This window comes from Lagenorhynchus albirostris, chromosome 4 (assembly GCF_949774975.1).
Source record: "Lagenorhynchus albirostris chromosome 4, mLagAlb1.1, whole genome shotgun sequence".
Classification (NCBI taxonomy): Eukaryota; Metazoa; Chordata; class Mammalia; order Artiodactyla; family Delphinidae; genus Lagenorhynchus; species Lagenorhynchus albirostris.
The window spans coordinates 143,751,765-143,766,178 of NC_083098.1; the positions used below are offsets into that span (position 1 = coordinate 143,751,765).

At 42.1% G+C, this 14,414-nt stretch overlaps 1 protein-coding gene across 1 annotated transcript; it reads left to right on the forward strand.

Annotated features, from left to right (window-relative positions):
- Positions 1-3,775: 3,775 nt before the first annotated feature.
- Positions 3,776-12,143, forward strand: LOC132519149 (non-histone chromosomal protein HMG-17-like). The gene is made up of 2 exons (XM_060147069.1): positions 3,776-3,837; positions 11,786-12,143. Exons 1-2 carry the CDS (start codon positions 3,776-3,778, stop codon positions 12,141-12,143), a joined length of 420 nt encoding a protein of 139 aa, XP_060003052.1.
- Positions 12,144-14,414: the final 2,271 nt, after the last annotated feature.

The following is a 14,414-nucleotide window of genomic DNA, read 5'->3' on the forward strand; positions in this document are numbered from 1 at the left end:
TGTGTGGTCAAGAGGACCACACTGGCGGCTTACTGAAAATATTACCTTTGAAAGAAAAAAGAAAGGGCCACTTGCGTTGCTGTACAGTGTCTTTCCCAGGTGTCAGCCCATCATAATTAAAAATCTGGAAATCTGCTGTCCATTAACCTGTGAACAAACAAGTTAACAACTAGGTTATTCACGGTTCTGCAAACATGCCTAATGCTTTCTCACGCCAAGTCTTTTTTCTTACTTCTCACTCTTGCTGAAATGTTCTTTCCTCAATTACCAACTGAGCAAATTCTGCCCATTCTTTAAGGTTTTTCTCAGCTGAGTTGAATTTCTTCCTTCTCTGCTCTTTCATAGCACATTCCGTCTTTCTTTTATTCATCTTTATATGTAGTATTAACTTAGTTTTTTGAGTGTCTATCTTATTTTTATACTATTACAAGCTCTTTAAGGGCAGAAATCCTGTTTATTCATCTTTAAATCCCTCAAAGTGTAGACTAAATGCCTGGTACCTAGTTGGTACTCAATAAGTGGTTGCGTGAGTGAATATATCTACCAATAAGCTGGAAAGTCATAAGTAGTTCCGTGATTAACCTGCTGGAGAATGCTGCTGAGATTCCAAAGGGAGCATCCGTTGAACACTTCAATACATCTGGAGCCATGGGAGCTTTATACAACGTTCCTCACCAACATTACAAATAGTGAATCATTGCCATGATACTATATTCCACCATGTTCCAGGCTTGTGGTCTAAGCATTAGAATGGGCACTTTTGATACAGCAGATGAAGAAAGAAATTCATCCAACATAAGATGATTCCTTATAGTTGCACACAACATCTGTTATTGACAGCAGGCATAGGCTAGCTTCCTCTTACCTTTGCAATCTGATTTTCCACAACTGCCCTGGTCAAAACTCCCAGCCAAACTGACTCACACACCAAGCTTTAAAACTGAAGCTTTTCCTTGTTCCATTCTTCTGGCATGGAATTCGCTTCGCCATGCAATTCCTATTCCTTTCCAAGCACAGCACATCTCCCACTTTCTCTGTGATGCATCCCTGGTCATTTTAACCCACAGTGATGCTCCCCTCCTGGAAATTCAGCTTTACTGTTCTTTCTGCTCATATCAGAACATCTGATATTTGTGTCGGCTCAAACTTATTTCGTTCTTGATTATTTGACATTTTTATTTATAAAATAAATAACAATGTTTCCAAACTGTTTTCCAGTTTCCCCCAAACTGGATTGGGACCTGGGACCATGGATTTTACTTTGTTATGTCCCTCACTACCCCAGCCATAAAGCCGTGCACAAAGGAAATGCTCACTGAGTGTTTACTAAGTGGATGAATTTTATCTCACCTGGAAATGCAATAATTGTGAAGACATTATATATGCCCCTAACTTGATTAGCAAAAGTTGGACGGTTTTCACCATCAAAATCAACTTGCAAAAGACAGACCAAAAAATAAATAAATTTATTTCCATATGACCTGTAGTGGTTATGAGTTTGCATATGACCAGCTAGTGGATTGCTTAAGTAGTGGCATATAATGGTAGACAGCAGGGTTGGGCCTGATTGGCAGCTAAACACAGGTTTAGGAACTCTGTTTTAAAAGTTTATCCACTGGTAATAAAGCTCTGAGAGATCAGTTTACGTAAACCGCTGAATAAATTAGACTGCCAACTTAAATGTATTAACTTCCCATGAGAAAGGTCATCATACAGGATGACCAATCCACTTTAAACCAGTCATAGGTTAAAAGATGGCTCATTGAGCCAGAAGAAGAAACCAGAAGGTGCTCAAAAGAGATTACTTGTCACTTCAACTTGCACTTGGGGCTATAGGAACCTTACTGCTAGAGCTTAGCACCTGTGAACTCTAACAGTTCATGGGAGGTTAGAAATTAGGTAAATTATAAAAGAAAACGCTAATGCTTTTTAGCATTTGCCAAAAAGCCAGGCATACCATGGACCGAGATTAAATCAATAGTGTAGGTACTGCTCTAAACCAGGCGTTTAATTGATAAGACCCCATTCCTACTTGCAGTTACTGTTTGCCATGAGCTGTGGATTATATAACCAAGAGGAAACCCAGCGCTTGCTAAGTAGTAGTATCAGCAGCATACTTGGTGTTTCTGTATTCTGCAAGGTAGAGGTGTCACTTGTTGTTTTTTTTCGTTTTGAATGTCGTAGTTGTGAGAGAAATTCAGAGGCCATTGGTTAGGTCCAGTGAAAATTTTCAAGCAATACATGGTCATAGGATCTTTTCAAAATAAGCACTTTTACTACTGTTTTCAAATCCTTTTAGACAAGCCTAATTCTTCTGTTATGCAATAGCCATTGCTTAGAAATGGTCAAATTTGATAACTGAGTTAAAACCTCAAGGGCCAGATGTAGTACATGACAGGGCTCTGAAAGATTAATCCAGTATGATTACAGAAGCACTCAAAATTCTATTTTGAGGAACTGTAAGAGCAGAGGGAGATTCAACAAAGTCCTTAAGGACAAGTAGACTTTCGGGACAGTTCTGAGGGTCCTTCTAAAGTTGCTGTTATAAGTTTACAGTGGCATCAATTCATCGATCTCTAGGAGTTCCGAGGCAGCCATCTGTTATTCTGCGTGTCTGCTACTCTCTCCTCGTGGGAAAACTGTTCCTTGATTCTGTCCTCTAGTTCTAATGGAGGCTACTGACTCAAGTGCCTTGTCTAGTTATAAGTGATCGGTCCGCGAGTGAACACCTGATCTAAGCTAGGTCAGAGCCCTCCCTTGGGATTTTCTGAACTATAATAAGAGGAAACAGTAACTTTCTAGGAACCATAGGATAGGATGCTTGAGACTATTTCTTGTCATGTGGAGAAAACCAGTACATTGAGAGAAGCAGAAAAGACAGAGTGAGTCCCAGCAGCAGGCGTCTCTAGTTCCAGCTGTCTTGGAGCCCCAGTTGTACTCTTGACACATGAGCTCCTCTGGTAGCTCCATTAAACTCTCCTTTTCTCTAAACTATCTTGCATTGATTTTCATCACAACCAACCAAAAGAGTCCTAGCCCAGACAAGTACTCAGAAGCCTGGGTATAGGGATGAAAAGTAAATGCTTATAGTGTTCCCAGGCTGCATCTGAGCCAGGTAAACAAGGGTACAAGGTAGTGAGGACGTTTGTGAAAAGCTGGACCATGAAAAGCTGAGCCACGCATCTAGGCTGATTAAGAAATGAAGGGGCAGGACGGGACTTTGTAAGATAATTAATGTGCTAAAGGAATGGAAGATACTGAAATGTAGGATTTAGGAGGTAGAGCCGTTCCTGGCAACAAACCTAAGTACAGTCACGGAGTAGATCAAGTGTAGTGTGTTAAAGGTCATCAGATTGAGAGGGTTCAAGGACACAGAAGATAGGGCTGTCCAAATGGACAAGCGAATGATCCCAGATGACGGTGGGACTCACGTGGAGATAAAGACCATAAACTAGAGAAAAGGATAACTAGGAAGTTAGTAGATGGCAGTAAACAGCAGGAGGAGAGAGGTAGATGGTTGAAAACTATAATTCTGAAAGGAGAGCCTTCTCCATGAGGGTGAGACAGATTAACAACCTCCACCCCAGATGGTAGTAGAAAGAGTCGTTTCCTAAAGGGAAACCAGGTTTCTGCTTAAGGCCAGGAGGTGGGAGGGGTATTTTGTTATAAGGATGAGACTGTAGGTGAGTTTGTTTTGAATAGGCAGGAGTTCCAGAGGACACAGGGCAGAGGACAGAGCCAGAAGAGGAAGGGTTTGGGAGGATTGCAGAGCGGAATGGGAGAGGATAGCTTCCTGGAGAGCCTTGTATTTGACGAAGTGCTGAGTGTGATGGGAAAGTGAGAAGTAACTGGCCTTGGGTGTCTCAGGAAATTCTTATGAAAAGATGTTTCAGAATGGGCCCAAGCAAAGGCTTAGGAGGCATCAGAATTCTGAGGGAGGGGACAGTTGGCATCTAGGTCTAGGGGTGCATTTTTTCCTACTCTATGTCAGTAGAGACATATGGTACTAACAGCCTTTATTCAAGGTTCTTTTTTTTTTTTTTTGTGGTACGCGGGCCTCTCTTGTGGCCTCTCCCGTTGCGGAGCACAGGCTCTGGACGCGCAGGCTCAGCAGCCATGGCTCACGGGCCCAGCCGCTCCGCGGCATGTGGGATCTTCCCGGACCGGGGCACGAACCCGTGTCCCCTGCATTGGCAGACGGACTCTCAACCACTGCGCCACCAGGGAAGCCCCAAGGTTCTTTGATTTACTCAAGTATGTTGAGTATCTCTTTTGTGCCAGGCACTGTGCTAGATTCTGGGGATGGGGTTGCAATGGCAAGAGAAAGGAGCGGCCACTTTCCGCAGGAAACAAAATACAGTGTGAGCCATAGGCCTATTGGATGGTCTGAGTGTTTGTGTTCCCCCAAAATGCTTATGTTGAAATCCTAGCCCCCAGGGTGATGGTACGAGGAAGTGAGACATTTGGGAGGTGACTGGGTCATGCGTGAGGGCAGAGCACTTATGAATGGGATTGGTGCCCTTATAAAAGAGGCCCCAGAGAGAGCTTGCTTACCCCTACCACCATGTGAGGACACAGTGGGAAGTCTGCAGCCCGAAAGAGGGTCCTCACCTGACCATGCTGGCGCCCTGGTGTTAGACTTTCAGCCTCCAGAATTGTTAGACATAAACTTCTGTTGTTTTTGAGTTACCCAGCCTGTGATGTTTTGTTATAGCAGCCTGAACAGACTAAGACACCAGTAAATAGACAGTTATAATGTTTTATGTCATGATGGGGAAGTACAGGGTGTGATAGGAATACGGACGGTAGGGGTGGGACACGTAACCCAGATTAGGAATATCAAGGACTGCTTCCTGGAGGAAGTGCTGTATAAGCTGAGACCTACATTGTGGTGTGAATTAGGAGGAGGAGACAGAGAGCAAGGGAAGACAGAGTGAGGGCGCTTCAGGCAAGAAGAGCACGAGCAGTGTCCCAGAGGCAGAGACATTGAAAGGGGCCTGTTTCCTATCTTACAGGGTCGTTGTGAGATCTAGCTCTTAGAATAGGGTCTTCTGGTACAGAGTAGGTATCCCATAAATATCAGAAATGATTACTACGGGACTTCCCTGGCCGTCCAGTGAGTAAGACTCCGCGCTGCCACTGCAGGGGGCATGGGTTCCATCCCTGGTCGGGGGAGTGAGATCCCACGTGCCGTGCGGCATAGCCAAAAAATAAAAAGGAAGAAATTATTACTAAGTCTGGAGCATAGAATTAAGGGTGAGGGTGAAGAGAGATGAGAAATAAGGCTACCCAAGTAAGCAGAAGCCAAACTCTTAAGTCCTGGACCAGGCATTTAGACTTAATCCAGGAGTCACTGGCAAACCACTCACAGATTGTCAGTAGTGACGTAAATTCCATGCATTTTAGAAAGATCGGCTGAGACTAGCAGCAGGGAGACGAGGCAGAAGACTGTTGTAATCAGGGTCTGAACTAGATGGGGAGAATGATGATGGAAAAACGTGGACGGATTTCAAGATATTTAGAAGATAGATGTATTCGTTTCCTAGGACTACCATAACAAATTACTACGAACTTGGGGAAGAAAACAACAGAAATTCATTCTTTCACAGTTTTGGAGGCCAGAAGTCTGAAATCACGGCGTCCGCAGGGTTGGCAATCCTTGTTCCTGTAGCAGCGTAGCTCCAGAGCCTCCCTCCATCTTCACAGGGGTCTTCCCATGGCCCCCTCCCCTGTGCCTGTGTAACAAATCTGCCTCCCCCTCCTTCTCTCCTTTCTCTCATAAGGACACCAGACATTTGGCTTAGGGCCCATCCGAAATCCAGGATGCTCTCATCTCGAGATCCTTAACTTAATAATCATACCTGCAAAGATCCTGTTTCCAAATAAGGTCACATTCAAAGGCGCCAGGAGTTAGGACCTGGATATATCTTTCGGGGGGTAGGGGTGGGGCAACAGTTTGACCCAATATAGCAGAATTAACGGGACCCTACTGATTGGCTGGATGGGGGTGAGGGGCTCTGAAGGAGAAGAGAAACCAAGGGTAGCTTCCGCGAACAACTGGTGGGTGATTGTGCCATTCACTAAAATAAGTAACACCGGAGGAGAGACAAGTCAGGAGAGGGAAGATGACATCTCTATGTTGAGGTGCTTGTGGAAATCCTGGTGGGGATCAAGTAGGCAGTAGGTCATATAAATTGTGAGCCTAGTAGATGGAGATGAGGGCTGGGCACACAGATTTGGGTGGTGACCGAAACCATGGGCATGGGTAAGATTGCCAAGGGAGAATCTGCAGAATAAGGAGAACCCTGATCTGAACTCAGATACACAGAATTTTAGGGAGGGACAGGAAGAGTAGCAGTCAGGGAAGTAGGAGAAAGCATGAGGAGAGTAATGTCCTGGAAAAGCTCAGGGAAGAGAACTATTAAAGCAGGAGTGAGCTGTTTCTAAGGAGTTTTAGAGAAACCAGAATGGATGGAGAGGTGAGGAATGCAAAGAGGATAAAGAAGTATTTCAAGAAGTTTGGCTGTGAAGAGTAGGAGAGATTGGCAGGTGACAAGAGATGCAGACAGAGGGTTTTCTTTTTTTTTTTTTGGCGGTACGCGGGCCTGTCACTGCTGTGGCCTCTCCCGTTGCGGAGCACAGGCTCCGGACGCGCAGGCTCAGCGGCCATGGCTCACGGGCCCAGCCGCTCCGCGGCATGTGGGATCCTCCCGGACCGGGGCACGAACCCGTGTGCCCTGCATCGGCAGGCGGACTCTCAACCACTGCGCCACCAGGGAAGCCCTTGATTTTTATTTAAGATGGGAGAGACTTGTGCCTGCTAGAAAGAGAATTCTGCAGGCGGGAGAGGTGAATGTAAAGGCTAAGTCAAGGTCATTGAGGAGGCAGCATAGGTGAGACATTAACCTCAGACAAGAAGAAAAACATCTCTTGTACTTAAAGGAGGAAGAGGGGAAAGGATGGCTATAGAAGGAGGCAAGTTTGCTGACTTGATGGCAGGAAGCTAAACGTTTTTTTATTCATTCCACAAATATATTTTTTTAACAAATAGTTTGGAATGCCTGGCACATGCCAGGCTCTGTTCTAGATGCTAGTGATACAAAGAGAATAAAACACAGTCTCCATCTCCACAGAACTTACATTTCAAGTGAGAAGACGGAGAAATATATATGTATGTATGTATGTATTTTTCAATGCCAAGGTAGTTGGTAGACGCTACGAGAAAAAATAAAGAAGCTTAAGGAGAGAGAGTTTTGGAAGAGTATCTGTTTAAATGGGGTGCCTAGGTTCAGCCTCTCTGAGGTAGGCAATGAAAAGGCAAGGCATTAAAGATCTAGGAGGAGCATTCCAGGCAGAGAGAACAACAGATATACAGGTCCTGAGGCAGGTATATGGTTGGCAGCAGCAAAGAATAATAGCAAGGAGGCCCCCTGAAACTAATATAATATTGTAAGTCAATTCTACTTCAGTTGTTTTTTAAAAAGTAAGGAGGCCAGTGCAGCTGCAGCAGAGCAAGATAGGAGAGAGGTATGAGAATGGTAGGCAGGGTTCCGGTCACAGAGGTTTAGTAGTCTTTGGTGAAGACTTTAGATTTTTAGTCTAAGAGTGATGGGGACCTCTTAGAAGGTTTTGAATAGAGAAGTGACGTAATTTGTGAACAAATAATTTGGCTGCATGTGCAGAATAGATGGTAGGGAGCAAGAAAGGAAGTAGGGAGTCCAGTTAGGAAGTTACTGCACCAGTCAGATGAGAGATGATGGTGGCTTGGACAGGCATGGTAGCTGTGGAGGGGTTAAAAAAAAAAAAAAGTCGAATTGAGCATCTATCCTGAAAGTGATGCCCACAGGACTAACTGACAGACTGAAGATGGGATGTGAAAGAAAAAAAGGAAAGAGCCTCAAACACCTCAGCCAGGCGGAGGCAGAACTGATTCCTTCAAAGAAACCCTAGCCCGGGTGTATGAAGGACGTTTGGATGAGATAAGTACATAACACAGGGAGAAGGGAAGGAAGTGTGTATCCGCTAGAGGCCTGTATGTCATTTTCATGTGTCATCTCATTGAATCCTCTCCACCGCCTTTGGTGATATTATTATCCTTAATTTTAGAGGTAAGAAAAAATTGCAATTTAAGTTAAATTTAATAATTTACTCAAGCCATAGCTTATACGTGAAGTTTAACTCGAGACTGTCTAACAACTATGTTCTTTTCGCTAGCTTAGAAAAATAACACTTTTACAGCACTAGTACAACTTAAAAGATTTAATTTATTTTGAAGCACACTTGTACTTAAGAAAAGTCAGCTTTAACTAGATGATAGTTCAAAGGCATGTATTCATTTGGGGAACAATTCTGAAAGGCTTTTTAGGTTCTCAAGGGCTACAGAGGCTAATCGCACTCGTTATTTCCCATTTCTAATTTCACTTTCAAAAGATTTATCCCTAGTACAATTTTTGCCCTTATTAGCAGTTATGCCATTTGTGTTTGATGCATGAAGATAGATCCAGAGCTAGAGACGATTCTCCCTAAGAATTTGGGCAAGGGCTGGAAGAGAGAGGGGAAGAAGTACACGAACAGCTGCATATAGTGATGGTAACTCTTCAGCTCTGGTCAATGAAAACTTAAGGGGAGAACATAGCATGTGGAAAACTGGAGCAGGGAACCCAGGGAAGCCTATCCATGGTCCCCAGTCTCTAATATTCCTTCGGATCTGGACACTGGAACAATTCAAAGTAAGTCTGTTTCCATCTGGACAAGATTCTTAAAAGGAGCTGGGGGTAAAACCACTTCGTTTCTTTATATTTCTCTCCATAAATGTTTATACTCTCTTTTCAACCTGGAGGAACATAACACTGGGCATATTTAAGAGTTTTCACCAAAAGCACTGAAGGAAGAGGCAGTGGGATATAATGGAAAGGGCAAGGGCAATTCAGAGACTAAGGTGGCACCGTCGCGGAGGTTCAGGAAAGGGTTGTGGACCTCAGAATGCCTGCTGTACCCTGAGTGTGCAGCCTCGGGTGGGTCATTTTCTGTGAGCCTCAGGATCCTCATTGGTTAAACAGGGATAGATGAGAGTAAAAATAGGAACTACGTCATATGTTCCTATGAGAATAAAATGAGACAGTCTATATAAAGTACTTAGCAAAAGGGCTTAACAAGAGTTTGTTACTATTAATAAGTTTCACTAACAGTATGACTCTAGACAAATGGCTTAAACGTTTTTGCCTTTTATTTTCTCAGCCATAAAATGATGGCTAGAACTAGGTGATACTGCAGATTTCTTTACAACTTTATAGTTATGATGTGATGTGTGTTGTTTCTTAAGGTGATAGAAAAGAAATGGTATCTGTCAGTGGTAGCCACCAGGTGGCAATAGTGAAGAGTTTAACTGCCATCCTATTTGGGGGGAAACTTCCTAATTTTTTCAGTATACAAATTCAAAAAAACAACAAAAAGCTTTAATCATTTGTAATCCTTATTCCCAAGGAACTACCATTAAAATTTTCATGTATAACCTTCCATCCAGGTTATTTCTTCACATATATATATATAAATCATTATTTTTCAATTTTATAAGAAATGAGGATAACAGATGTATTGTTTTGTAATCAGTTTTTTTAACACAAAAATATATGGTGAACACCTTCCATAGCAATTAATGTAGTTCTACACTATCATTCTTAAAAGCTCCATGGTATTCCACAGGTATTTGTTTAATTGAACCATCCTCTACTTAGCAAACACTGACTGGAAAAATTTCCAGAAGTGGAATGCCTGGGCTATGCACCTTTTTTTTTTTTTTTAAGGCTTTGATACATACCACAAATTTGTCTTTTCCTATATTTTTTGGTTTTGTGTCTGGTAGAGCAAGGTCCCTTATCAGTGCCTTCCTTCAGAATTTAATTGACTATCTAAAGCCTTTATTCTTCCTGATGAAATTTTAATCAAATTTTGCCCCTCTGTCTCCCCTAAAAATTTTGCTGGGATTTTGATTGATACTGTGTTAAATTTATAGGTTAATTTGGGGGGAATTTTCATCATTACAATATTATGTCTTTCCATCCAGCAATATGGTACACTTCACTATTTCATTCAATTCTGTCAGTAAAATTTCCATATTATTTAGTTTCCATTTAGTTTACTTCTGGATATTTTATGTTTTTTGTTCCTGTTAATAAATATTATCTTTTAAAATATTCTTCTGAAGGCTTTTACTGGTATATAGGAACACTATTAATTTTAGGATTATTGATTTTGTAATTGGCCATGATACTGAACTCACTTAATGTGTCTAATATTCTTATCTATCCATTCATTCATTCTGTAAATATTCAGGCACTATTCTGGGTCCTGGAAATAAGCAGTAAAAAAAAAAAAATCTGTTCTCAAGATCTTTACATTCTACTGAGAAGAAATACTAAACAAATAAATATATGACAGGTGGTGATAAGTGCTAAGAAGGTGGGGGAAGCATAGTAAGAGGATGGAAAGTGACCACAAAAAATACTACTTCAGTTAACATGTTCAAATAAGGCCCCTCTGATAAGTTGAAGTTTGAGGAGAGACCTAAAATGATGTCGTTTTTCTTGGGTTTTCCCAGTAGGTATATATACATCATTATACACTTCCCACCCACAGCAGGATTTCCACGCTCCTGGAAGATTGCCTGTCCAGTGGCAGCAACACCAAAGATTTAGTCTATAAAGGATGCTTCGAGGGTTTTCAGTGTTCTGGATTTAAAGAATGGCTCCACAAGTCCTTCCAGCCACAACACAACAAAATGAATCAGCTATATGTATACTTATATCCCCATATCCCCTCCCTCTTGCATCTCCCTCCCTCCCACCCTCCCTCTCCCACCCCTCTAGGTGGTCACAAAGCACCGAGCTGATTTCCCTGTGCTACGCGATGCTCCCCACTAGCTATCTATTTTATGTTTGGTAGTGTATATATGTCCATGCCACTCTCTCACTTTGTCCCAGCTTACCCTTCCCCCTCCCCGTGTCCTCAAGTCCTTTCTCTATGTCTGCGTCTTTATTCCTGTCCTGCCTCTAGGGTTCATCGGAACCATTTTTTTAGATTCCATATATATATGTGTTAGCATACGGTATTTGTTTTTCTCTTTTTTCTGACTTATTTCACTCTGTATGACAGAGTCTAGGTCCATCCACCTCACTACAAATAACTCAATTTCATTTTTTATGGCTGAGTAATATTCCACTGTATACATGTGCCACATCTTCTTCATCCATTCCTCTGTCGATGGACACTTAGGTTGCTTCCATGTCCTGGCTATTGTAAATAGTGCTGCAGTGAACACTGTGGTGCATGTCTCTTTTTGAACTCATCATATAGATTCTTAACCCCATAATGCTTTGCTCTAATCTAGCCTAACTTCCCACTTCTCTTAATCTATCCTGACTCTTTCATTGTGCTGTCATGAGTCAAATCCCCTGTTGCCCTTAACAACTCTTCTAACCTTTCCCTTTATCTTCTTACTCTAACCAAAAACCTGGCCGTCTCCTTGCTTCCTTGCAATACTCTCAAGTTGTAGGTGTCTTGTCTTATTTTGGTTTAAATCCTTCGAGTTCTGCTTGCTCTCCATTGCCAAATCCAAACCTTTCCCCTTCCTTCCAAAATCCTAGTTCCCTTGAGATGCACACCATTACATTACTGCCTGAACCTACCCAGGCTGATTGCCTGCTAAAACCAAACTATCAACATTCTCGATAGAATTTAAACAATACACAGAGTTTCAAAACAGAACAGTCGGAGCAGCGTGAAGAAGAGGTGAGAGCAGCCCCTGGACCGGCCAAAGCCGCGCGCCACTGCGTGCCCGTGTCCAGCGCCCACGTCCCGCCGCCGTCGCCACCACGCCCCAGAGAAAGGCTGAAGGGGATGCTAAAGGAGATAAAACCAAGGTGAAGGACGAACCACAGAGAAGATCTGCAAGGTCATCTGCTAAACCTGCTCCTCCAAAGCCAGAGCCCAAGCCTAAAAAGGCCCCTGCAAAGAAGGGAGAGAAGGTACCCAAAGGGAAAAAGGGGGAAGCTGATACAGGCAAGGATGGGGATAACCCTGCAGAAAACGGAGATGCCGAAACAGACCAGACACAGAAAGCTGAAGGTGCAGGAGATGCCAAGTGAAGTGTGTGCCTTCTTGATAACTGTGCGCTTCTGCTGACTGTACAGTTTGAAGTACCATTTTCTATCAAGTTTTATAAAAATGCAGAATTCTGTTTTACTTTTTTTTTTTTAAGCTATGTTGTTAGCATACGGAACACTTCATTATTGTTTTTTGGGGGAAGAGCACATGTCACTAATAGGTCTCCGAAGCTGGATTGACATGGGATAAAGAACACCTTTCCCGTCTGGTTGTGAGAGACTTCCTCTTGGTTCCCAGGAAGGAGGGGTTCCTTGATGTTGACACACAGTAGCCACCTTGGCACAAATGCCTTGTGGTGTGGAAAAACTAAATTTAGTTTTTATGTCCTCTTCTCCCTCACCACCTTCAGCCTAGACTTGACTCCCTTAAACCCAGAGACCTGTTGGAACCTGACCCCTCAAAATTGGTTACCAGTATGTCAGGCAATCTGGACTTTCCAGTGTGACCACTGAGATGGCGTCCCTCAAAAGAGCAGCGGTTCCTTTTTTAGGTTGTGGACCTTCAGATTGATACTTCTGCCATTTTCATTTCCATTTCCTGAAAGTCAGGGTCGGCTTGTGAAAAGTTGTTAAACAACATGCTAAATGTGAAATGTCAACCCTCACTCTAAACTTTCCCTGTTCAGAGCATCACAAGAAGACTTCATTGGGTTTTATAGTGGCTTTCAGATTTTGGTAGCCCACTGAAAAAGGGAGTTTGAAAGTTGTTGTATACTGTTAACGATTGTCTGCCCACGTCCTGCCTGAAATACCATGATTGTTTATGAAAAGTATCTTTAATAAAGCTGGATACAGTTTGAAAAAGAAAACAGAACAGTCAAAATATCCAGGATACAATCAAAATTACTAAGCATACAAAGAACCAGGAAAAATCTCAATTCACATGGGAAAAAAAGATGTCAATGCTGAGAGAACACAGATAGTGGAGGTATCTGAAAAAGGCTTTGAAGCAGCTACTTGTTGAGAGACAATTCTCCATTGATCTCTTGTATTTCTGTATGTCTTTTGGGCAAGGGCATTAACAGCTTTTTTCCTGGACTATCTTTTCAGGGATTTTTGTATAGCAAACATCCTTGGAACACAGAGATAATGTCTTCCTCTGGGGCCAAGGGCAGATTTGTTTGCTGTCTAGAATAAAAGAGATAATGTCTCTCTCCAGGGCACAGTTGGATAGGTTTGCTAGTCCCTCATTACAAATTGGAGTTTCCCATCAAGTTCCTCTCCTATAATGAAACTCACTGCATGTGCAGGTATCACCTGGTCCTCCTGGCATTACTTGGTGGGACCTGGGGCTCAGGAAACTGGCATAAATGTTGATATTCTACTTCCTGCTACTGCTCTAGGCAATAAATGGTCCTTTGTCTCTGACCCAGGAGACTCACAACTTCTGCCACTATCCATTTAACTGTGGCAGCCTAACGTGTTAACTTGCAAGTAAGGTAAAATCCCAGGCCCTTCAAAGTTCTCAACGCTATTATAAAAATTATCTTAACAAGCAATCAAAAGCACTTTTGAAACCAATGGAAAAATATATAGTATCAGCAAAGAAATAGAAAATATAAAGAAGAAACATATGTTTAGTTTGGAATTGAAAAATATAGTAGCCAAAATTATAAAAATTCATTGGATGGTCTCAGTAGCCAAGAAGATGACAGAGAAAAGTACCAGTGAAGTTGAAAACATATAAATACAAATTATCCAACCTGAACAACAGAGAAAAAAAAATTGGATAAACAATGAATAGAATCTCAGGGACCTGCGGGATAATAACAAAAGGTGTTGAAATTTTTTTGAATAAATAATGAATGAAGAGTCTCAAGTTTGGCAAAAGACACAAACCTACAGATTCAAAAAGCTCAACAAAGTCCAAACATAATGAACATAAAGAAGTCTGTGCCCAGAAACATCATCATCAAAATGCTGAAAAATAAAGACAAAGAAAAAAATCTTGAAAGCAGCCAGAGAAATGCAATATATTACCTACAGAATAACAACAATTTGAGTTACCATGCAGTCTGGAAGGAAGGGACACAACATTTTTAAAGTGCTGAAAGAAAAGAATGGTCAACACGTAATAGTATATGCAGTAAAAATATCTTTCAGAAATTAAGGTGAAATAATGGCATTCTCAGGTGAAGAAAAAATAAAAGAACTCACTGCCAGCAGGTCTGTTCTAAAAGAATTGCTAAAAGAAATTCTTTAGACAGAACAGAAATGATACTAGAAGGAAACTGGAACATCAGGAATGAAGAA

What these genes read in the sequence shown, in the direction of transcription:
- LOC132519149 (XM_060147069.1), top strand. Translation starts at nt 3,776, where the DNA reads ATGGGAGAGGATAGCTTCCTGGAGAGCCTTGTATTTGACGAAGTGCTG. An exon ending in GTGCTGAGTGTGATGGGAAA is followed by an intron (nt 3,838 to 11,785) that starts GTGAGAAGTAAC and finishes AGCGTGAAGAAG; the next exon opens with AGGTGAGAGCAGCCCCTGGA.